Consider the following 25,190-nt stretch of genomic DNA (forward strand, 5'->3'; position numbering starts at 1 on the left):
AGAGATAGACGAAACTTATCCTGAGGCCTCCAATAAGCAGCACCTCACAGTCACAGCCCACAGGGTTGCTTTGGCACGTAAAAAAAAATACACTATAATTCAATCCATAACGCTAATTCAATCCATTCTGCACAAGCGGAATCTGTTCGTCATAAGGTATACCAGTATAAGTTCAATACAGTTCAGTGCACAGGAATTACTGCGTCAGGATTGCACAAAACTTTACGCCACCGACCTTCATCTCTGAAAAGCCGTGCTGAAATGAAAAAAAGTGAAACATAATCGAGGACACATTTCTTAGGTTTCATTTTTTTTATCGTGGAAGCCATGATAAGATACGTTTTTTTTTTTTAATTTTCATGCGTTGTGCTCCATAGATCACAAAAATACCGACCGGAGTGATAGTCATCCCCGAAAGGGTGAGCAAGGCCGACCAGGAGGTCGTCTTTCTGGCAAGCCTCCCAGCTCTCGGCTTCACGACGTACTATGTAGAAGCCGCCAACAAGAAAGGTACGCTGTGGGAGGAAAAAAAAATCTCTTATTTTCTTCGCTTCGCCGCTTCAGTGTCATTTTGTCCTCGGGTTACGGCTGCAGGGCTACTTTGTTGCACAACTCTCCACATGTTTAGTAATATCGCGGCAGCGTCGACCAGAACCACGCGTGGACTATCGTCTGTTTCTCCACTGCGATTCTGCATGGGACTCTGAATGGTCGCCTGGTCGACGCTGCCGTGATATTTAAAAAAAAAAACACTGGAGAGTGGTACTCATCACTTGAACATTTGTGCGTGTATGGGATCATATGCCTAATAATGCAAATGCTAGATGCGGGGCATTTCCCTTGCTTGAAGAATAAAAATAAAAAGACCGAAACTCACTTGCCCTCCTAGGAGATGCATGCTCATCAGCGGTTATTTTATGAAATGGCAGGCTCACGAAGGCTGTACTTCCCGCATTCGGAAAACGGATACGATTGTTTAGAATTGATCCCGCTATATAATTGTTTAGTAGAAAATAACCCTACCGTGGGCATTAAGTCAAGCTAGGAGCAGTTATTTAATTTAAATAGATTTACCCTCCCAAAACTGCACTAATATGTAGTGACTCTTTTGTGTTTCTCCCTCAAGATATTTCGGTAGCCAATTCACAAACATGTGACGATGCCGGCGTGAAACAGATGGTCCTTCAAGGCAAGGTGAGGCCACGGCCAGTGGGGGTTCAGTCATGCATGTCATATTTGAAGCGATCCGACTGTTTGAGTAGGCGACGTTCTCGACAGTTTTGTTTTATACTCCAAGGCGTAGCACTCTTTCTTCAGCGTTCGGTTGTGCATGTTATGCTTGCCGCGTTCGTGTTTTCATGTACATAATCTTAATCCTTAGACTCCCAGAATGAGTTGTTCTTAACACGGCGGTCGCAATCTGACGCCTTAAATTATGTACACAACAAACGACAAAAGAGAAGGGAAAATTTAATTTGGAAGCCGAACGTAAGAGCCGGCATTGTGCATCGCCTCCCGTTCCACCTCACGTGTGATTTCTTGAGTGATTTCACTGCATGAGTGGCCCTGCTGTGGGTTTCGCGAGTGTGCTGTTATGAAGCACGTAAAGCTATATTTTGAGTTGAACGAATACAGTGCGTCGATTATTGAACGAAAGTCAGCGTTAAGAGAGCCCATAATGTTCATCTCCGATAGTCTGACCTACTCCAAACGCCTTAGAACGCTGTTGTGTTTTCAATTATTTATAAGATACATAAGCGCCTCAACTTTTGCGGGAGGCCTGTACTGTGAAAAAGTGTGATTGGACGCGCTGCACCTGCTGACATGTAGGTAACAAGCGCTACCATCGACTGCACCACTGGCCTGCTCAGCGCCATCTCTTGGAAGGAAACGACTGTTTCCGTGAACCAGTCTTTCTACTGGTACGAAGGGCACGCTGGAAACAACAGCCAGTTTCGTTTCCGAGCGTCTGGCGCATACATTTTCCGGCCTGAGGCGCAGGAACCACTTCCGGTGGCGGAGAAAGCGGAACTGGTCCTAATCGTGGTGAGTTTTTTTTTTGTTTTATCATCCTTTCCATTTTTTTTTTCGTTGTAGAAACACGGCAAAATAGTGGCTCTAAAGTGGTTCGCCCGGTAGACCGAGAACAGTGTATAAAATATGCGAACCCCTCGGGAAGGAATTTTAGTGCATCCAGGTGTACGTAGAGCGCTTGCAGTAGTACAAAAATAACTAAACCATACTAGCTAACTGATCGTACGTGTAGAAAGTGAAGTCGATGCTGCCTCCAGTTTCCCTCAGACGCGCAAAACAGAAGCGCTGCTTACGGTCCAACCCTGAAGTTTGTATCATTTCAACAATTCAAACTTGCAAAAAAAATGAAAGAAGAGGAAACGGAAAAGGAAAGCAGCCATTTTGTGGGTATGTGCCATTGTGTGAGGTCAACAACAACAACAACAACAACAACAACAACAACAACAACAACAACAACAACAACAACAACAACAACAACAACAACAACAACAACAACAACAGCCAAGAGTTAACCCAGCCGCTTCTCTCGGGATTCAGCGTGGTAGGCTGACGAAACGAGGGATGGAGTCACTTGCTCGCACATTGCATCCTTCTCGCGATATTTTAACTAGTTTTCACATGCTGCTCATTTTAATCTCTGGAGAACTATCTATTTCTACATATTCCATAAACCTTTATTGTTCGAACTATATATCCAGTGGGAAAACAAAATTGCTGCCACGTACGAACAATCACCTGCATAAGATGTGCTACACGACTTCCGCAACCCAGCTTCCTGCACGATTAGTTTTACGCGAAAAACTCACTCATTCAATCAAAAAATTTTTCCTTCAAACGTATCGGCTTTTCTTCAAAAGCAGGTATACCCGGCTTGAGGCAATGTGCGTTACTTGTGGTGACTGACATTTCTAGAAAATTTTTCCCCACCGTCTTTTATTTTCAGAAAAACGGCTCTATTGTTCAAGAAGTCCACCAGAAGTTCTCGGACTGGCTGACACAAGTGATACGTGTCTACGAAGACGAAGACTTCGTTGAGTTTGACTGGGTGGTTGGTTCTATACCCATTCAGTAAGTAATCGCCAAGGGCTATTCCAGAATTGTACCTTTTCGGGCTAGTTGTTGCTACAGGATGATGAGATTTCTTATTGCAACAAAGGCAGGAAAGAGGCACAGAAGAATTTTCACCATCAGCGCCATGTATGGCAACCGGTCCTGATTAAGTGCACAATGCCTTGCCTCTTATCTTATTCTTTTTATCACCCGCCAAGCTCGTCGAGTGATGGAGCCCGGTGATGATGACTGCACAGCTAATTACGAAGATCTAGGAGAACCGATTACGAATAAATGTGGAAGTAGAACCGTTATGAAAACTACACCTTTGCCTTGCTGATATTGCCTGTTTCAGGGGCGCATTTAATGAGGCTTATGAGCAAATTATATCGCATTTTCGTTTCGTGCATTGGAAGAAATAAATTTTGAAAACGAAATCTTTATCTAGGACAGGGCTCCGGTTCCAAGAAAAAGGTATCACTAACAGAACGCTAAAAGGCTACTAAGAGCATGATGGGGAAGTGGGAAGGCGCTCTGTTTGAGGACTGGCGGTCGATGATGTCGGTTGGGTCAATAAAATCCTCTTGTGCACTCAAAACGCTTTCACCCGCTTTGTGCTCCTTCGTCATAATTTTCCTGCTTTTAAGATATCATAAAAACAACATACTTAGCGTTTCTTTTAACGCAACACTCAGATACAAGGGTCGTGTTTATTAAGGATTATGTTTCTAATTTTTCTATTGGTTCTTTGCCATCGGTCTATCCACTTTTGTTCCGGAGCCTCTGACAGACGTTTCTTGCTAGCTTTTGACTCTGGTGTCACAGATGGATGCTATGCGGCCGGTTGAAGGTCAAAAGAGTACGCCTGGAGTCTACCCAGTGAGGGGATCATAAGAATGGAATAAAAAAAGAAATGTTTCATTTTACCGACCCAGGTTTCCCGTCAACACTCGTACTGTCAATCTACATTTTCTGCGTTTATAAACAAGTCATCCGCCATCTTATAACCTAGTACAGTGAATTCGTACTGAGGTCCTGTTTTTCTTTCGCATTGTATGGAGTAAGCGATGGTTTCTCATTTATGTTGCTCTTTTAGCCTTTTTTTTTTTTGCGTCCGCCTTCAGGTGTTTTCTTTGTCGTTACAGAGATAAAATTGGCAAGGAAATCATCACGAGGTTCGACTCTGATCTTCAGACCAACGGAGTTTTTTACACGGACTCAAACGGCCGAGAAATTCTTCAGAGAAGGTGAGCTCGCAGGCCACGGTAGCTCAACTCTGAGTCTGAGGCCCCGTGGGCTATAGGGCTTTCTCAAAGTAGCCCTGGTGACGGAGGTATTAAATGACTTGTTTTTCATCGAGGCGAAGGCGGCTCACAGACTTTTTCTATGTAAATGCACGCTAATCAGATTGCGTCAAGTGCATGAATAAGAAACTCTGGCAAGAAACAAAAAAATAATGTTATACTTCTTGCAGACCAAATAGGGCCGCAGGCAGTACATTTTACTGTGAATAATGGCGCGAATATATGCATCAAAAGCGAAGGCAACGCTTCAGACGAATAGTACGTATACATAGGAAACAGCTGTGAGTATTTCAGCATAGAAGCGAAAGGGGGCACACCGTTGGCACCAAAACGTTAAAATGAACGAATTCCGAGAAGAAGAGTGCAACCGTGTTCCCACGCTCGTGACGCGTGACATAACACAGTGTGGCGCGGCTTAAGTCACACTGCACAAAGCTTGGGTTCACTTCAGGCGGATAACACTCATTTCTCTAGCCGGTAAATTGGCGCAGGTAGATGCCATATCGCTGTTGGTCAAAACGGACTGACAGGTATTAAAGTCGCGAGCTAATCATGGCGTCATTGATGACTCTTTTGCATTGAGTAGAACGTGATGGAAAAAAAAATGCCCTGGAGTGTGATGGGCAGCAGTAAGCTACCACAAAGATGAAAAGGATCGATCAGAAGATTAAAGAAGACAATGTGTGCGCTAATCCGAAATGATGAAGCGACCATTCCTCCGTTTTCCTGTTCAGCCACGGCACTGGAAGTTGACCTTTGGCGTGGTTCACTAGTTTCTTGCTACTATATTTACAAAGCAACTCGGACGTGACAGGCGGGGAAAATGCGTGTTTCAGTTATGCGAGTATTTCTTTGTGCTTACCGAAGATCCTGAAAAAGATTAATGACCCATGACTGTCATACTTCATCTAGATTATTGTTCTGGTTTTACCTGTAACGACAGTGCCGCATAGCGCAGTATGTCAGCCACGTCACTTCCAAGCTTTACTTGAATAAACAGCGTATGAACAGCGACCTTTTGAATGTTGCTTATGCGCAACGGTATGTTACAGCTATCTGAGGGATTTCGGGTTTCCAATTCTCTGAGCTCATCGCAACCGTACCCTCTTGGATGACGCAAGCGCTTCCTTCACTTTCAGCCGCAATTTCAGGCCGACTTGGCAGGTCGATATCAAGGAGCCAGTGTCTGGAAACTACTATCCAGTCAACAGCAGGATCTTTCTCAGGGTGAGAAAAAGCTATAGCTGTTGGAAATGCGAAATGGAAAGAAATTGATTTCGTCTCTCTTGTCACATAACAATAAGCGGAAGGGCTCTCGCCTTGCTTGGTTGTTTTGATAGCAGTTACGAGGAAGCCACCTTCAATGTCTTGACGTGCTTGAGGGGCGCTGCGTGCAAAAGCCAACGGGCTCGCCACCGTTTGTGGTACATATCGTTCCTCGTGACCTTGCAAGATCAATCGCGCTCAAGATAGGAATGCGATAAAAAGAAACGCGCCTTTAATTGGCTCTCGTCTTCATCCTTGGGACTGAAGTGCCGCCGGTGGTGGCTTCCGTAAGCGCGGCTGTCTACGCGGTATGAGCCGGCACTTGACGAGCAAGACTTCCGCGTTCCTAAGCAGCGCAGACGCATCTTCGTGGTGCAGGCTAATGGAAGACGACAGATTGGATGAGTCCCGTGAAAGAAGTGGCCAGCTGTTTTAGTGATAGAGAGGCGATCAGATTTCCTGATTGGCATCTTAGCTCAATGGCGTGAGCGTTGCCACCTAACAAGACAAACTAGTCAGCTGATGATGAGATTACCGAGACCCGCGAGCCAAACGCTGTTATGCAAGCAAATCAGTAACGCTTGCACCTAATTCCTTTAGCCGCTCCAACATGACTTCTCTTTGACTGGCCGTCACCCGAGCGCTTCCCCATCACCACAGCCACCAGTAAAAAAACTGACGCATGCCCAATAACAAGCCGATTGCACATCGGAATAGCTGGTTGAAACCGAACTCTATCTGTTGAAAGCGGCATCTTTCTCGGCGCTGACGTCTAAAAGCACTGGTTGGATAACATCACGAGGCAACCTCGTCGAAGACGCGTGCTTTGAAACTCGAATTACTGGCGATGTTTAGTTATTGGTGCAAGAGCCATGGCGCTACTTACACGACTCTGTCTGTGCACGGCTTCTTCGTCCGGTCTCTTTCCCAGGATCCCACAAGGGCCGTCCAGCTGACAGTGCTCACCGACCGATCCCAGGGCGGCAGCAGCCTGCAGGATGGCTCTGTGGAGCTTATGGCATGTGAAGTTTTATATCTTGATTATTTTTTTATTTTTGTTCGTTAAAGCAGCTGAGCCAAATTCACTCACTTATGAAGCTCATTTTCCGGCAATATTAAGCCGTCAACTGCAACAGTTTTCACGAAGAGACTGTCCATTATTTCTTTTCCCAGCCTTGAACAGACCTAAAAAATGCGAATTGGGGATTTAGTTCGTGGAGATTCCTTTCCTGCGATCAACACCACACTAGGGGAGTTCTACCTGATGGAGGGGCACCATTTGTAATCGAAGAAACTGGGCGCGTAGGACGAAAAACGGTCTGTCTGTCCTCTTTATTCGTCCTGCAAGCGCGCCGTTTCTTCGTTCATGCGCAATATCGGTGATTAATTGATGGCAGCAGGGATTAAGAACTGACGTGCTTGCTGTCGATTTAAAATAGGTTGAAGCTGCGAAATCATTCGCTGTGTATGCGCCGGAACAAGCACGCGCTAGAAAAAAAGTTAGGCGCCACTTGACAACTGTATTATCGATGCGACTGACTTTTTCTTTTCCAAAGTGGTCCATGACTGCGACATACTGAATGTTTGTTCCTGTGTCACGGGACTAATGAAGCTTGACCCTATGAGAACACGATACAGAACGTGCGGGGGAGCGATGACGCGTCAGCGTTAATACCGTGGTGATCTTCTTGCAGGTTCACCGGCGCCTGCTGTACGACGACGCGTTCGGCGTGGGCGAGGCGCTGAACGAGTCGTACTTCGGCGGCCACGGATTGGTGGTGCGCGGCACCCACCGGGTCGTCGTGAGCCCCGTGGCCCAGGCGGCGCTGCTGCACCGGCCGCTAGCGCAGACCGCGTACGCGGCTCCCGCGCTCTTCTTTGCTCCCGTCGACGCTGCCACCTACGCCGAGCAGTGCAGCACCACCGTAAGTGGGGCGCCCAGTAAGCCGCGCGCTTTTCTCCCGTGCGAGAGGACGATCCATGTGCAGGTGTGCCAGAGACACACGCTTCCGTCGGACATTTCTACTGCATGATCTGGGTTAGAGTGTAGTCCTGGAAATACGTAAGACAAAGAATTGGGGGAAAATACTTGTTTTCAGCTCGGGATACTTTCTCCTCGCCTTGAGCAGACAAGAGGAGGGAAAAGTGGGGCTCGGCTTGTTAAACGTTTAGCTAACAGTTCTTTGTTAAAATTGACACCAAGCAGAGGCTTCATAATTGAATCATGCAGTCGCTGGAATGGTATTCAGATAGTTTGTGACGGTAGCGTCTAACATATTGCCCGTCCTCGCATTCTGGTCGGGCGCGGATAAGGAGGGAAGGAGAGGGGGAGGGGAGGAGGCAGAACACTGCGGAGTAAACTTTACGTGGAAAGAGTGTATCCATCGAGTTGTAGTTGTTATCGATGCGACCAAACTGTTTGCGTCTCATCCGCGTTCTTCTCTTGTAGTGGTTTTTATTTCACAAAGGCGAGTAATTATTAACAGGTTCTACTTTCTCAGCGTTTAGAAGAGTCGTGACATGAGCATAAAGTTTGCATATGCTTTGAGAACTGACACTCATTAGTGGCAGAAAGTCCCGCTTTATAATTCCGGGAGGACCCGGTCTTAAAGGTGAAACCTCACGCTAGACAGCTGTTCGCGAACGCTGCATTACACGTACAGGCGGTTAGTCTGCAGAGCAGCAATATAGACAGTTTGTCCCTATAATGCGACTATACTCACTCGCAGTGTTCAGCCCTCGCTGCTCCACTACCGCCCAACGTGCACCTGCTGACCCTGGAACACTGGGGCGATGACAAGGTGCTGCTGCGGCTGGAACACTTCTACGAAAATAAAGACCAGGCGGGACAGCTCTCCAAGCCGGCTAACTTTAGCCTGCAGGTGAGAGGCCTCAATGTCCGCTCAGTTCCGCTATGGTTCGGGGTCTCGAGCTTCTCCTGACAATGATGTGATGCGAGTGGGAACGTGGAAAAAGTTCATGCAGATCTCGTGATGCGTTATCTGAACAAAAGCTTCGAACTCGAATGATAGACGCGTTGCCACTTCTGAGTGAAATGGTAACGTTAATTATCGGTTGCATCTCACAAACTCAAAAATCTATAAGGGACAGCGATGGATTCGTGGTAAAATTGCGCCACTTACGCGTTATGTGCTATGCTGTGCTGGATTCCGAGTGTGAATGGGAAATGTAAGAATTTTTTAGATGGGTGCACAAATGTCTTTACGGACTGGTACTTAGCTTTCGTAAGGATGTTTTTTAGACCAAACAGCTGCATTTACTGATCAACTATTCGTTATCTTCTTCATAAGCTTTGATTTCGGGCAGAGCACCTAAAACAGCAACTGTGAGGCGGGCACAGTGCTTTTCTTTTTGTTAAAAATGAAGTTAATTCGTAAATATTAGAGTTTTTAAGGAAGCCAACAGTCACCGAAACCAAGGGAAGAGTAGGGAAATGTTCTTCTTTATTTTAAATTTAGGGCGTTTATCAGTGGAAAAGTAGTGGTGTATACGCTGTTTTTTATCCGAAAGGTAATAGATTGTAAGTAGAAGAATAAACAACCACACCCTGCGATTGGGATCCGAATCCACGGCCTCTGTGTGTCGTGGCCAGTGCTCTACCAACTGAGCTGTGTGGCACCGGTCCAACCTTCTGCTTCCGGGGGCATTCATGTGTAGTGTAACGTAACCTAGAGAGTGTTCACCAGCGCCACCGTCGTCCATGGCGTCGGACGTAAAGCATCCTGTAATACTGCAAGTGTCACGTGGAACGTAGCCGAACGGTGGGGACGGCAGCAGAGAACCCTCTTATGCTGCCTATGGAAGCAAGACTGCAAGAACCGGGGCCCTATATCTAAACGTCTCTATTTTTGCTCCCCATTTCAGGCTGTTTTTGTGCGGAACATAGAAAGCATAACGGAAACGAGCCTGGCCGTCACCAAGACGAAAGAGGAGACTTCGCGTCTCTACTTCCAAGCCGAGCAGAACAACAGCGTCGACTTCAACTCTACAGGTAAGTGGGGAGTTGGTTTCCAGAGATCGAACCGACTGATGATATATGTCTTCGATTTCTTTAACATTAAAGGTACACGGCGAGAAAACTCACGTGTGCCGAACCAGATAACGCGAAGTAATATGCTTGGAGGTTGTAAGAACGTCATATGCATTCTAACTGTAGGCCTTGAGGAAGCTACGGGCTCGGATCGCTCGGGCAAGTCATCACCAGTTTGTACATTCGAACAAACTGGGAACTCTGGTCTCTGATATACTGACTCGAACTGCTACCTCATCAAGCTTGCCTTATTTGAGTAAATGCTCGGCTGTTTCAGCAGTTTCTTAGTTACTGAGCTTTGCAGCCATCTAGCACTCCAAACAAAACGTAAAAAACTGTGGAAAACTGTGTTCAGTGCTATTTCCAATGCCTCTTGGGCTATGCCGATAATTTCCGCGCAAGTACCACACGCTTTAATGCGGTGTCAGTTCTTTCACTGACCGACAGTTGATGTTTGAAGACTGAAATTCTTTTCGCGAAAGGGAAAAATTGACTTTGTGATCCATCTCGCAATGGTTTCTTTATAAGCGCCAAAAAATATTTTCAAGATTAAATTTTCGATCAATGCAACCACCATTTTTTTTTAAATATACTGATTCTGCAAACAATGATTGTCGAGCTTCATCAAGCTCGACGATGGCACACCGCGGCAAAAGTGATAAATCGGAAACGAATACAGCCCCAGCCAAAAAAGGAAAAGAACGCGTATTTTTTCCAAGAATACAATTTTAAACTTGGCACATGAAGTTAAAGCAGTTGTATTACTCTAAGCGTTGCGTTATGCCAAAAGGTGTACGCGATTGTATGCTTTTTCCGCATGCATGCGTACAAGCGAACTGACGTGCGCCACCATTTAGTGAGGGCTAAAAATTTTTAATAAACGCCGGTAAAAAAAAAAAGCCATGTCGTATGTAATAACATCCAGGCTACACGTATATAATTCGATATGTGGTCAGTTCGTGGGTAAATCGACAGTACTCAAATTTCACCGCAGAACTCACCTCGTTTGCTTTCATCGGCTGTTCTGTGCCAGGTTAACATCAAATTCCCTCACTAAACCACAGTGCTGTAGAGGCCTTCGAATACTTAGAAACGCGATTATCCTGCGAAATAAGACGACGAACGTGGGGCTATATCTGGTTCTGGGATACCAAGAGGCATTCAGTTTTAGGGCATCTGACTCCATCCTATATCGAATAGATATCTCGGCCCGGGACGATTTTATGCTTGATTCAACTACTATAAGGCACTGCATTCATAACCATAACATCTTATTATACGATTCAATTAATTTTCGGCCCCTTTGAAAGTCTTTAAACTACCGCCTTAGCTTTTCCCGGGTGAAATTTGGTCCTTCTTAAATACAGCCTGTCAAGCGTGTGAGTGTGTCAAAGGCCCATGCGGTCGATTTAGCTGCGATTGTTGTCGACATCTTCTATATTGCGAGGCTGCGCTCATTTGAGCTTCTCTGTGTGATGTCGTCGCCCCTAGGTGAGCGGCTTCATTAGGAAGCCCTGACTGACATAATGTAACCATTTTATTGCAAATATATTCCTTTCCGTCTTTCGTCATTGGCTCAAGCACCGCCACGCCTCCGTTGCCGCTCGGATCGGCCAGTCGGAGCTGGTGATGATAAGAATAGAAGTTACTGAAAACAGTCATCATACTATGCCGGCGCAGGGCTGTTTATTACTAGCTTCGTGACGAGAAAAAATTTAAGGAAATTGGTTCGTCTGCACTGTATTTCCTGACGCATTTTAATTGAGTGCAGGGGACAGTAAGTGTCGGAATTTCACTTGTTTCACTTTTCTCCACTTTTCTACGCAGGGGGCGACAAGGAAGCACCGTTCGTGTTCGGCCCAGAATACTACGTGTATCTGACACCGATGCAAATCAGGACCTTCTTGGTCACTTTTGCCGCGGACCCCGTGGCACACATGACGTGCCTGAATCGTTAGAAGACTCGGGGGATGGCGGCTGAACGTTAAGCGGTGACGCTTTCTCCTGCGGCCAGAATCGCGAATTTCTAAAGTCCAACGGAACTGTCACGAAAGACTAGTCCCTGTTTCTCAGTAAATAAAAAGCGTCTAAAAAGCAACTGTCTGGCTGCGCAAGGACCATCTTCAACGCAGCTGCGCTTCTTACACTCAGTCGCCATCCACCTATAGCTCACATCGGCCATTTGGCTTTTGTGGAATGCGAGGAGAGCATACTCACAAGCATACCTTTATGAAACAAGATGTAAACAATAGGAGCGCTGTATACTGGGCCTACATCTACAGCTCGTTCCAAGGGGCACGAAGGGGAACTGAGTCTCGGAGACAAAGCGTGCAGGCAGCAAATGATGCTTTACGTTCCTAAAGTTCGTACTCTGGTGCAGACTTTTTTCTCCAGCGAGCTGCCAGTGGTGCGATGTCACGGCTGCCATGCTAGTTTGTGCTGCTTGTCAACTGCCGCAGTGCTTGGCTGCAGAACAGCCATTCGGTTGTAAATAGTGTGTAAAGCTGTCCCCTGTCCTTTCTCGCTATCGCTCCGCTCTGTATTTCTCCTTGTTATCCTCTCTCTAACCCTTTATTTCCGCCGGTCGCAGCTTGGGTGCGTAAGATATTAGATGGCAATTTCCGCGGCTGGCAATATCTTTTCCTTCCTCTCTGTCGTTTTTTTTTTTTGCAAAAATAAACCACCACTACTCGTACTGCTTCTCTATTATCCGCGTCAGTTTGAGATCCGCGTGCCTTGGTAGATGCTGCGTTTGTCATGACATTGATTGCAGATAACCATCGCAGCTAATGACAACCCTGTTATTGCACTGCTTTCGTTAGCACGGTGTAATTTTTGCATTATATAATTCCCTTTGAACAAGAGACGCATGTGTGGCAAAAAATTCAAAACACGCAGCCGGAAGCAAAGCATTGTATAAATTTCATGCTAGTGCCAGTGTTCAGATAGAAATGGTGTTATGGTGTGGACGCGGCCGCACTTCGATAGATGTATTGAGCGCATGTTTGCCAGCACTCAGAGAACATGTATTCTGCACACTTTACTGCCCCCTTAACTTAATAATTCGCGATCTACAGGTTTTCAAGCCTTATTGCACTTTTATTACTTGTCGCCTATGGTTAGTGGCACTCGTGCTGCGTCTGAAGCAGTGAGAAAATTTCACACCGCTATCGAAAAGTTCACAATAAAATTATCTACTGCCTTCCTGCTCACCTAGGCGCGCCATATTTGCAGATTCAATTCTAAACGTCAACATCCTGTTTTATACTGTGAAGATGTAGCAACAAGTAGCGCTGTGACGACTTCTTGCACTTCAGCAACTTGAGTGCCCGCTGCGTGATGTTTAGGAACTAGACTATTAAAAAAAAAGCTGATTAGAGAAGCATATTGTTGTCATATCATTGTCGAAGACACATTTTTTGTCTACAGATACCTTCGTAAGAATCGTACTCGGTCTAACTGACATGAAAGTTGCCACAAATATTGGTTTTAAGCCGTAGCGAGAACGGTTGTTCCTTCTGATCGCGCTACGGCCGCACTTAAAGCGGCATTCCTCCTTGAGCGCCGCCCGGCGGAAACAGAAAGAATTTGTTTGCTTTGGGAAAGTTATATGCAGTAGATGGCGCCACGCATACTATGCGCCTTGCATGCGCTGACATGCTGATACCAAGTTGTTAAGCGCAAGGTGACAGAGCGCATGGCAGATCGCGTTTTTGCAACAACACAGCTTGTTGTTTGTGTGTGTTTTTTAGTTAGTAGCATATACTTTCGTTATTGTACTCGCTTAATTCGACCTACCTATTATTTGCACCGAAACCTTGGCCCGAGCACGATCAAGTGTATTTCGAAGAAATTTTTAGGCTCCTTCGAGTTCGAATTATCAGAAGTGGGCTGTAGTAGTAATAACCTATATCTAATATGCCACTCACTCTCGCGAATTAGGCTTTCGATGCATTTATCGAGTTTTCACGCACCAGTTTGCACGTGGCAATGGTTCCTTGTATTGTCTCACAATTTGCTGGAGCTATAGGGGCAGCCGCAGCTCAATGCAGCAAATCTGAGGCCGATTTCTGAAATTATCTCGCACGTAAAAACTGTTTGAGAGGGGGACGTACCCGTTACTTCAAACATGATGAGAGTACAACGTACGATAACAAAAGTGCCAGCCAATCACGTATCGTTGCGACGTGCAAACAGCTTGAGATTTCGGCGCCTCATTTTCTCGAACTGCGCGAACAGCTTTGAGAGTTCGATCCCAGTAAGCAACATTTGGCTGAAGACAAGCGCACAAGCTTCGCCATCGGCGTCAGCAAACTCCGCAAACTGTGCGACAAGGTGCACCCACTGCAGTGCAGTGGCGCCCCTACCTCTCTGCATTGAAACTGCTTAGGCTATAGTTGGGCCGGCAGCATGGCACCGTTTATGTTCGTGAAGGATAACGCCAGAACGACCCTACGTGGAGTGCTCGAAGCTTACGGAAAACCTCTCTTCTGCAACTTAGCCTCGGCTTCATGTGTTGTAGATACTGAGTTAGCATCGCTTGCAAATTTCGGAATTAAGAGTTCATATAGCTACTTTCACCTCTCAGAACGAAAGCAAATGAGCCGGCGGGATTCGCAACCGTACAAGTCCTTCGGGTTTTTTTGTTTTCTTTTTTTTGCAAAATTTTAGGGGTAGATATCAGGCGCTATTGCTTTTCATCAAATTTGGGTACAATAAAGGTTTTACATCGAACAATTCGATAATGCGAGTTTTTTCGCGTTATTCTTTGCGGTAAAGGTAATAGTTTATTCTGACCCGCCACAACGCAGGTCGCACACATACGTCGGTATTTTGTGCTTTCTTCGGTTTGTTTGTTTTTTCTAGAAGCGAACAATGAGCTTCCCCGGTAATATTTTCCCTGGTCTCTTTATCCTCCCTGTTTGAATCTCATTACAGATTTTCCTGCTATTCCTATTTGGTTATGGCCCAAAAAGGCTCTGCAGATATAAGGAACACTATACGTACAGAGGAAGGCTGCACAGCTGCGTTACAGCTGTGTAGCACTCATTATGCAGTAAAATTGCTACACAGCGATATTAGCATCGGTTTGTATACATGCATATTTCATTAATTGTTGGGCGAGTTCATGCCATAATTTGGAATGCATGAAAGCTCAATAGAAATCGACGATCACGAAGTTGCCTGATACGGTACACAGGCGTACACAGCATGCCTATACATGGCGCCACTCATGAATTTTTACTTTTGAAAATAGTTGCGCACACAAAAGACAGGATGTGGAAGAGGACACACCCTGCGTGAACTTCAACTGGATGTTATTGTGATTGTGATTGCAAGAAATATATATGCTTTCCCAATCAAGATGATCATTCAGGCATGACAAATGCAACAACTCCAACGCAACAAGTGCTGAGAACCAAACACGACCCTGTCATACCGGCTATCCCCCCCCCCCCCCCCCCCCCCAAGGACTTCAATTTTTTATACAGTAAAGGTACTGATGGAGCAGTCAGGCAATCAGGACCATATCTAATAATTTCTCTCGCCTCGACAATCTCCCGAGTCCGCTGATTCCTGTGTGAGTACAAAATCCGGCAATCATTGAAGATAAGACTGGGCCCTCTGCACAAACTACAATGCCTTGCTACGTGTCCATAACTGCCTTGCCCTAACTTGTGATAATGTTCGCCCAGACACCCGTTCAGGCATCGGCCAGTTTGACCGATATCGCATTTCCGCAATGACAAAAGCACCAGATACACTACACCTTCTTTGCAGTCCACAAACTCCTTTTGGTACTTTATCGCGCATCTTGAAGTCATGTTTTATTGGGCAGCTCCTTCTGGACAGTCACTTGCCAGTTTTGTGGAGGCCAAGAATATTAATCACATTCTAGCGATTTGTACATAGGGCATATTGCCGCCCTATCCCTATCCTTTCTTACTATCGCTCCCCCTTTCTTTCTCTCTCCCTGTCCTTTTATTCCCGCTAGCCGCAGCTCAGGTGCTTCAGGTTTCGATGGCAGATGCCGCGGCTAGCAACATCTTTTCCTTCCAATGTTATTTTTATTAAGAAATAGCCACTATCAACAACTGAAGAGAGATTCTATATCTTCTTGTGGAGATGGGATGCTCTGTGAATGTATGGTGCAACAGCCATTTTTTGCTTCTTTGTGGCTACGGTTTCTCTTGCTACTTCTGCGGCTTGTTCTTCTTCATTCATCTTTGCCTTAATTTTCCTTTTTTGGTGTATGCTTTCAGTGATAGCTGCACAACCTGTTTTGGGAAGCCTGCTCTTTCCAACCGCGACACCTGCAAGCTAGAACTTTCGTGCATTAAATGATGACACGGCTTCTCAAGCGCGTTCGAGCAACAGGATTGCGGAATACTTCTCTATACTAGCTTTGAATGTGCAGATGAAAATGGCAACAAAGGCTTGTTTCCTCAGGATACACACATCCAACAAAAGTGATTTGGCTTAAACACATAAGATCAAGAAATCTGACGCTCTTGAGCTCGGGCACCTCGTTAGATAAGGACAACGGCTTAAGGCAGGTTTTGAATCATGTTAAAATGCTTCCTATTCGTGCATGAGTGTTCTTAAAAGTGCTCTATAAAACCAGTGTAACGTCATCCACAAAATGAAAGACTTTTACTACACCCAGGTCATGTAAGAATTGAAGTTCTTGGATGGGGAACTGGTATGACAGGGTTGCGTTTGATTTTCGGCACGTGTGGCGTTGAAGTTGTTGTATTTGCCATACCTGAATGATCATCCTGATTGTGAAAACACATATATTTCTGGCAATCACAAGAAAATCTAGTTGGAAGTTCGCGCTGTGTGTGTCCCCTTTCATGTACTCCCTTGTGTGTGCACATATATTTCCAAAAGTATGCAAACCAACTCTCCCAAATCGCAACGTTTCTGAACTACACACATGCATATGCTGTTGCACTGCGGTACAAGTGTCGTAGTCGCGTTCTCGGTCCAGGTGAAGGCGAGTACTTCAGGATTTTTGCCTTCTACATATAGTGCTTAAGAGAGGGGGAAATAAAAAAAAAAGGTGCATCATGAATTATCATTTTTCGCGTCAGTAGATTTGGGGCGGTTGGCACAATGAGAAAAAAAATTATTGCGTAACTCTTCTATGTGAAGATATTCTGTATATTTACCTGCGCGCGTAATCCGCGACCTGAAAAGTTGAAAAACGTAATGAATCATTCACAGATAGAAAACCAGGGAGTTAAGCAAAGCTGAAAGAAAAGGCCAAGCAAGGGCAGATGAATTAAGAGCATCCTGATGAAGGAGGGGAGTAATTTGGGGCGAAATTTCAAGTAACCAGGCATTCGTTGGCGCCGGTGATTCTGCGATCTTGAACTGCTCTGAGCAAATAAAGTTGAATTACTCGGCGCACGAGGCATCAGCATGCCACGCGCAGGCAGCGGAGAATAAAGCGACTGCTCGCGAAAGGAAGTGACAGCTCGACAAGCATGCGCCTGAGCTGAAAAGCCTTCGTGCGTCATATATTGACTTTCCGGGGAGCTTCACTCAGGACGGAGTGCCTGCTGCTGTTGTTTTTTTCTCCTCTGCCAATCCTATGGCTGCTATTGGGCCGTTCCGCTAGTCTACGTCAGCGATGACTAATTTCGTACGTACGGTGGCATCGGCAGATGTTTATGTAAATTCACCTTCCGTGTCATTCACTGTCTGCGCTGAACACACCGAACATCAAACAGAAGGAAACGGAGGCTTCCCTGAAATTCCCTTGCACCCGCAAGCGGTGCGCATTGTCGTATTGAATAACGCGCGCCAATGACTGTGTGTGCCGTCTGATTGTATTGGAGGAGAGCAACGCGCAGGTAACAGCGATATGAAGGGGAGCACATGGTGATCATACAGCCAACTATTACTTCGTGGGAATCAATGGAACACCCGCTCTTTCATTTTTTTCGTGTCTTCATCTGGACCAGTCACACATTTTGAACTTCAGCGCAGAATAAACGATTCGATTGTTGGATTGTACAACTTCTCCAACAGATGTGGGTAAGGTTGTAACCTTCCCACCTAGACGACAGCCAGGAGTCCTTGGACCCTAGCGGCGGCTTCGGCCAGACAGACTGTCTTCATTTCAATCTCCGGATCGGATTGGAGCTGAGAAGTAAGGTTCTCCCGTTGGTCTAAAGACTTTATGCTTCTTCCCTCAGAGGTAGCCTGAGGGCATTCCCAGAGGATGTGATTGAGATTAGATCTGGCTTTACATAGCTTACACTGGCTAGAGTGCCGGATAGCAGAGGCTGCACAACAGCAGGTTCGGAAAGGAGTTGGTTTGAAATCGACGCCAAAAAATATTCGCTTTTGGACGTAAATTCAGTGCCACCTTTCCCCCTGCTACCTGTACGTCGCACAAGATTCTAATGACTGTGATTGGTAAATGTGTCCCGCCTGCTGGGGCAATACCGAGCAATGGTAGGCAACCATATATAGATTGCATGTCCGAATATACTTGAGCTAACGTTCAAGAATACACCTGCGAACTATCGGATAATGCAACTAAAAATATGTTGGCCACTCAATGCAGCGACTCATAGAACTTTTGTTTTCTGGATAGCTGACTAATAATAATTACCATCGTCAGCCTAATTAAGTTCACCGGGAAAAGGCAACATTGTCTTCAAATCTTTAGAGTGATGGTCCTGATCAAATGGCCTTATGCATGCCTCCGCGGTGGCTCGGTGGTTATGGTGCTCGGCTGCTGACCCGAAAGGCGCGGGTTCGATCTCTGCCGCGGCGGTCGAATTTCGATGGAGGCGATATGCGCGATGTCACTGTACGTTAAAGAACCCCCGGTGGTCGTATTATCCGGGCCCTCTACTAAGGCGTCCCTCATAAAGCATAACACCAAGAGAGCGCACGCACGCACGCACGCACGCACGCATGCACGCACGCACGCACACACACACACACACACACACACACACACACACACACACACACACACACACACACACACACACACACACACACACACACACACACACACACACACACACACACACACACACACACACACACACACACACACACACACACACACACACACACACACACACACACACACACACACACACACACACACGGCTTGATGGCAGAGGATCAAAGATAGCCTCCAAAAAACCCAGGCACATCCATTCGATCTTTTCCTTGTCGTTGTCGACCAGTCCCACAGGGTTGCTGCTGGGTCATTTTGGTCACCACAATACATACATATGTACTACTCAATAAATGAAACGCGAACAAGAGAACTGAAACACGGACAGCAAAATTACACGAACTTAGCTCCGGGAGGCTCAATACTATAGTCAGATACAACTCAAGAACGAAGTTGCTTTCCCCCTTGAAAGGACCCCCTTCCACCCAATGACTTGGGCCAATTCTCAGGACCCTGCTAGCGTGACAATGCAAGCAGTAGCGCATGAAGGAGGACAGTTCCTCCCTCCATGGTCAGGGATAATCCCCTGTATGCATTTTCGCGCTGCTTCCTGCATTATCACTCTGTAGCACGGTCATGAAAATCGGCTGATGTGATTGGCTGGAAAGGGGTCCTTCGACGGGCAAAAGCCGCTTCGCTCTTGAGTTGTATCCGACTATAGCACAGGTTAATTTCGCTACGAAGGCACGGAGATTGTTCTTAAGAAGTGCTAATAACCTCGCTTGTATTTTCTGTCGCGTTTTGAGTTGGCACTTTTCTTGCTCTCGTTTCGTCTGTTGAGAATAGCATGCTACGCTATGGGCTCCGTGCGCTGCAGTTTGGTGCGCGCGAGTGGCGCCACCTGGTTAACAGCGGTGGCGAAAGGCGGACGCAGCCAACGCAGCTCTCTGGTTCAGTTTGCAGTGAGCGAGGCGAGCGGTGAGGTGTTTCGTCCGAAGGCGAAAACAAACTTGGATGATTATGGGTGCTCTACCTACTGCTGTGTTTACTCAATGTCATAACAGCTACAAAAACACTGCAGTCAAGGTACCGAATATATTTAAATGCTTTTCTTGGACATCGTGCATGCTCGCTCATGCACAGAGGGTATGCTGGAAATGAGTGCACTGTGGAATTAAATTCATGAGAGTGAACTGGGAAAGGGTTTACATTGACTGGGGTGTTTCGAACGTGACATCATTGGTAGGAGCTGCTTTGTCTTTATGTAGAGCGAAGGAATGCGTTCAGTCAGTCACAGGAAATGGTCTACGGTGAAGTTCTTGGAGCTAGCATCTGAAGTTTAAGTCTTCGTTTGTTATTATCTGTGGTTCAGTGTGTCAATTTTGTTTCTAGTTTTTTTTCGTGCTTGTGTGTATGCAGTGGGAGCGACGTCGTACTTCTGAGAGTGCTTATGTCGTTTTTCACATTGTTTCACCTAAGCTTTTGTGTATTTGCATCATTTTATTTCCTTCAGTGGTTTAAAATTTTGTGTCTTTATTTGTTGCATTTATGAGATCTCAAATCCTGTTCTAGACGAATAAAAAGAAAAATAGAGAGTGGTTCAAATTTCTCTCTATATATATTTCTTGGATTTCACATCACTAAACCCTTAATTTCGGGAATTAATGTTTTGATTTTAACTAGGTTTACCGTCCCAATGCAACGAAGACTATAAGGGGCGCCATAGTAGGAGGTTCCAGATAATTGCAACCACTTGGAGTTTTTTAACGTGCACTGACATCGCGCAGTACGCTGGCCTCTAGAATTTTGCCTTCACCGAAATGCGACCGCCGCAACCAGGATCGAACACGAGTCATTTGGGTCAGCAGCTGAGCACCATAATCACTGAGCCACCGCGGCGGCCTTTCTATAGTTAAGTATTTACCAAAAGAGAAATACGACCAAAATAATTCATGTAATTGGTGTCTCAATGAAATTCCTGAAATGAAAGTCCTGTGGAAGATACCTAGCAAGAAACCCATCGTCGTTTTGTATGCTTAGAGCTATGCTTCTCTGAGAGTTATACACAAAGTAAAGAAGTGTCGATCCTGCAGGATGCAGAGCACTATCATCTGATATATATGTGTAGTAAGTTTGCGTTTTTCGCATTTCTAGCCGACCATTCACATAGTCGATGCCACAGTGGATGTAAATTACATAGCTGATATCGTTATTTGGGTCAGAGCATTTTTTCTCAAACTGTAAAGGTACTTAATCTCAACAAGTTCAACTGCGCTGCCAGATATTGCAGTGCCGTCGGGACTGCAACGCAATCATGGTTGCTCGGAATCGGTGATCAGCCCAACCTGAAAGCAATTGAAACGAAATGCAGCAGTGGTGGCGTCAAGGCTTTCAATGCGTTGAAATCCGCAGAGAAGAAGGCGTTGACTTAGAATGGCATCGCGGTCAGTGCGCGTCTGCTATGCGGCGCAGGGCCACCACGGCCAGTCTCGAGAGGGGCGCGCGCGCTCTCCCTTCGAGAGACCGGCCGTGACTGAGCGTCCGGTTAACGCGGCGAGTGCCACGAGGCGGCGCTGGCGATGTGGTCGCTGCTGGCGCCACCATACCAGCGCACGGAGCCCATACGGAAAACAAGTTCAATCGGGACAAAAGTATCGGAACCGCGTGTTCCGCGAACGAAGCCGACAGATCTCTTATTAGCCCCCAGTCAATAAGACCACACGTATTGAGGTGAATGAAAACGATTTTGACTTTCACTTCCACAAGTCTGTTCTCCAGTCGGCAGCTAATATTAGAGCTGTCGGATTCGTTTACGGAACACGTGGTCGAGATACCTTTGTCCCCGACTGTACACTCGAGTGTAGCTGACGTAGGTAGAGATCACCCGCCTCGGGTTTGGGAGGAGGCGGGTTCGACTCCCGCTGCCGGCTAGTTGTCCAACGGTTTCCTCAAATTGATACAAACCATATAGTCTGGTCTGGTGCTCGGCTTCCCAACATGCATGGGTTGGAAAAAGAGCCTGCGCCTTCAAATCCCACCACTGTGAGCTTTAACAGGCTTTTCAACTCAAAAGGGCCACAATGTGCTCTACAAGGCGGATTTCGGTCACTAAAGGATCGGTGGTGCGTTGATGGCGGTGGGGGTTGGTGGAGGGTGTTGTTTATTGCTACTGTGTACCGCCGCCTGCAAAATTAAGGCGAATGCTCGAGCGCGTGTCTTGGACTGACGCCAGCGCCGTGAAGCGTTGACCGCCGGGTGCGAGACCCGGCGGGTGTGCGAGGTTTAGGAGCTTCGCTGGACATATCGGGCTTCCACGATAACGAAACTGCGACACATTGCCGCGCGCGTGCTGACGCAGCCGCTGGCGAAAGGCGGTGAAGCGGCGCCGCCACAAGCGCGCGCTTTCCTCGGCGATCGGGCACAGAATAGACAGTTTTAGCTGTGCGTACGCAACGGCTTAGCGTACGCAAGGAGTTTGCGGGGACGGTAGTGCGGCATGCGCAGAACGCAAGCGCAAGCCCTGCGCCTTGCGTGCGTACGCTAGCCAGCGGACTTTGCGTTGCGACGCTTGCGTGGCTTGCGTACGTTAACGTTGACAAGATGGCGGCGCCCTGCTCGCCCGCTTCGGAATAAATACATGTCGCCGCTGGATTCTCCGACGCAATAGCTCGCTCAAATTGTAGCGGTTCGCTTTTATTTCGCCTACTCTTGCCCATACGCAGCGGTATAAGCGATAACTAGCCCCTGTTTTCCAGATCATTTGGTGATTTTCAAGCTCCTAAATGCAGTGTGTTTTCCCTCGTAGCAACGACACCTAATAATAATAATTGGTTTTGGGGGGAGAGGAAATGGCGCAGTATCTGTCTCATATATCGTTGAACACCTGAACCCGCGCCGTAAGGGAAGGATAAAGGAGGGAGTGAAAGAAGAAAGGAAGAGAGAGGTGCCATAGTGGAGGGCTCCGGAATAATTTCGACCACCTGGGGATCTTTAACGTGCACTGACATCGCACAGCACACGGGCGCCTTAGCGTTTTTCCTCCATAAAAACGCAGCCGCCGCGGTCGGGTTCGAACGCGGGAACTCCGGATCAGTAGTCGAGCGCCCTAACCACTGAGCCACCGAGGCGGGGCGCAACGACAGTTTTAGCTGTGCGTACGCGATGTGTTGAGTACGCAAAGCGCTACGGCGCTGCGTGCATTACGCTGTCCGCTCCGAAGTATAAGACAGTTTTAGCTGTGCGTACGCAAGTGCTTGCGTACCCAAAGAGCTACGGCGCTGCGTGCGTTACGCTGTTCCGCTCCGAAGTATAGTTTTAGCTGACCGTGCCGTAGCGTCCCTCAGGCGCACTTGGCGCCATCTAGTGACAAGAAGTCAAACCACATCAACGCTCGGTTGAAGAAAATTTCATCCGTGATTACTGATAACTACTGTGAGTGCATTGGGAGCCTTTTTTGTTCCAAGAAGAAAAACTATGCAACCGAAGAAAATGCAAGATCTGGCTAAAAGTTAGAAAACTGCTTCGCCAGGTGTCGTTGCTACGAGGAAAACACACTGAATATAGTTAGGCCTAGGAGCTTGAAGATCGCCAAATTATCTGAAAAACAGGGGCTAGTTATCGCTTATACCACTACGTGTGGGCAAGATTAGGCGAAATAAAAGCGAACCGCTACCATTTGGAGTGAGCTATTGCGTCGAAGAATCCAGCGGCGACATGTATTTATTCCGAAGCGGGCAAGCAGGGCGCCGCCATCTTGTCAAAGTTAGCGTACGCCAAGCCACGCAAGCGCCCGCAACGCAAACTCCGCTGGCTACCGTACGCAAGGCTACCGTACGCAAGACGCAAGGCTTGCGCTTGCGTTCTGCGCATGCGCACTACCGTCCCCGCAAACTCCTCGCGTACGCTAACTCTTTGCGTACGCCACAGCTAAAACTGTCTATAGTTTTAGCTGGCCGTGCCGTAAGGTCCCTCAAACTCACATGCAAACGGTAGCGCCATCTAGTGACCAGACGTCAAAGCACATCACCGCTCGGTTGAAGAAAATTTCATCCGTGATTACTGATAACTACGGTGAGTGCATTGGGAACCTTTCTTGTTCCAAGAAGAAAAACTATGCAAACCGAAGAAAATGTAAGAACTGACTAAAGGCTAGAAAACTGCTTTGCCACGACAGCTGGCACAGTCAGCCGCCGCAAACACGCCTAGGGCACGGTTGGCTTGGTCTCAGATCTGGTGGTCAGCGCTTCGCGGCGCTGGCGTCAGTACAGTCCACGCGCTCGAGCATTCGCGTTAAGTTTGCCAGTACAGGGTACGTAGCAAAAAAAGAAAAAACTTTCTTTGAGCAAACTGACGGCGGGGTCTCAGCATTTTTCGAGAACAATGGGTTACATTGTAATGTGATTTGCTTATTGTCTTCTACAGGCCGCCCACCAGCTCTAGGTATTCGCCTCTGTAATTTGACTAAGACTTTACGCAGACGAGAGCCTCCTCGAGCTGTAGGGACGCATAAGCGACGACCCGGGCTTTTTTGTCAAGGTCGGCGCAAGCGCTAACACGGCGGTGATGATTCAAAGCGAAGGCCCCCGTCATCGCGAGGAAAGCGTCTTGACGAACAATGTTTCCCGTACAGTTCGTGGAAAAACGGAGACATTTGTTTCAGGTCACCTCGCCCGCGGCGAGGACGTGCACGACCGCTTAGTGGCGCCCTCCGTAGTGAAACGCTATACCTTGACGTGGTTCGATGTCCAACAAACGCTGTAGCGCGCATACAAACACGGTCAAGGAGACGAAAAACAGAACGGAAAGAGCCGACAAAATGGCGCTCTCGCCCCTCTAAGCTATAGTGCTCGTTTCGCTGGGTTGCAATTGTAAAACTTTTCGCGCGCAAGGCCCGTTTGTGATGAAGTTAGAGTTCTTGTATATGCTCCCGCAGGGAGCAGAGTTGCGCGAAGGTCCGCCATTTTGTTCCAAGCTCTGCGGGAAAGCTGCTTCTCGTGTGGCAGGAGCCTCATGAGAAGGCCGTTTAGAAGCACCCCTCCTCATCCCTGTGGGGGCTTCACAATACCCCCTCAGTCGTATGACAAAGCAGACTGGGCTCAAGATGGGGGGAACCTCCGGTCCCATTCTCCTGCCAGTGGGGGCTTCACAAGTACCCCGCTCAGCCGGATAACAAAGGAGACTGTGCTCAATATGGGAGCGGCTGTCCCCCTCCGGCTCATGTGTTGGGCATGAGCAGGCACGGTTTGGAACCAAAACACGTCGGCGTGATCACGTGATCGCCGCTCCGCGAATAGTGTTACGAGCGGCGCGGGAAAACAGTCGCGCAACTCAGCTCCCTGCGGGAGCATATACAGGAACACTAGATGAAGTGACACCCTGCGCTGACTGTCTGAGAGCGGCCAGGACATGGACATCTGGCTGTCAAGAAGAAAGATTTTGAGCGTACAACTTTGAAAATAGGATCTCGTCTCTAATTTGGCGCGATACACTGGCCTGTATAATATCGGCGATAGACATCCGCCTCCAGAGCGTCCCAAACGACTGCGCAGTCTGC

General features: G+C 47.2%; 1 protein-coding gene across 1 annotated transcript in view; it reads left to right on the forward strand.

Annotated features, from left to right (window-relative positions):
* LOC144115424 (lysosomal alpha-mannosidase-like) overlaps positions 1–11,803 on the forward strand; it is a 50,777-nt gene extending 38,974 nt beyond the window's left edge. Inside the window, exons 15-25 of the mRNA XM_077649821.1 lie at positions 378–510; positions 1,127–1,194; positions 1,831–2,046; positions 2,978–3,102; positions 4,230–4,331; positions 5,528–5,615; positions 6,586–6,672; positions 7,349–7,579; positions 8,384–8,536; positions 9,540–9,666; positions 11,533–11,803. Of these exons, the coding sequence (XP_077505947.1) occupies positions 378–510; positions 1,127–1,194; positions 1,831–2,046; positions 2,978–3,102; positions 4,230–4,331; positions 5,528–5,615; positions 6,586–6,672; positions 7,349–7,579; positions 8,384–8,536; positions 9,540–9,666; positions 11,533–11,663 (1,461 nt within the window). The 3' untranslated portion in view covers positions 11,664–11,803. The remainder of the gene's footprint in view (positions 1–377; positions 511–1,126; positions 1,195–1,830; positions 2,047–2,977; positions 3,103–4,229; positions 4,332–5,527; positions 5,616–6,585; positions 6,673–7,348; positions 7,580–8,383; positions 8,537–9,539; positions 9,667–11,532) is intronic.
* The last annotated feature ends 13,387 nt before the right edge of the window (positions 11,804–25,190 follow it).

The sequence above is a fragment of the Amblyomma americanum genome, chromosome 1 (assembly GCF_052857255.1).
Source record: "Amblyomma americanum isolate KBUSLIRL-KWMA chromosome 1, ASM5285725v1, whole genome shotgun sequence".
Taxonomy (NCBI): Eukaryota; Metazoa; Arthropoda; class Arachnida; order Ixodida; family Ixodidae; genus Amblyomma; species Amblyomma americanum.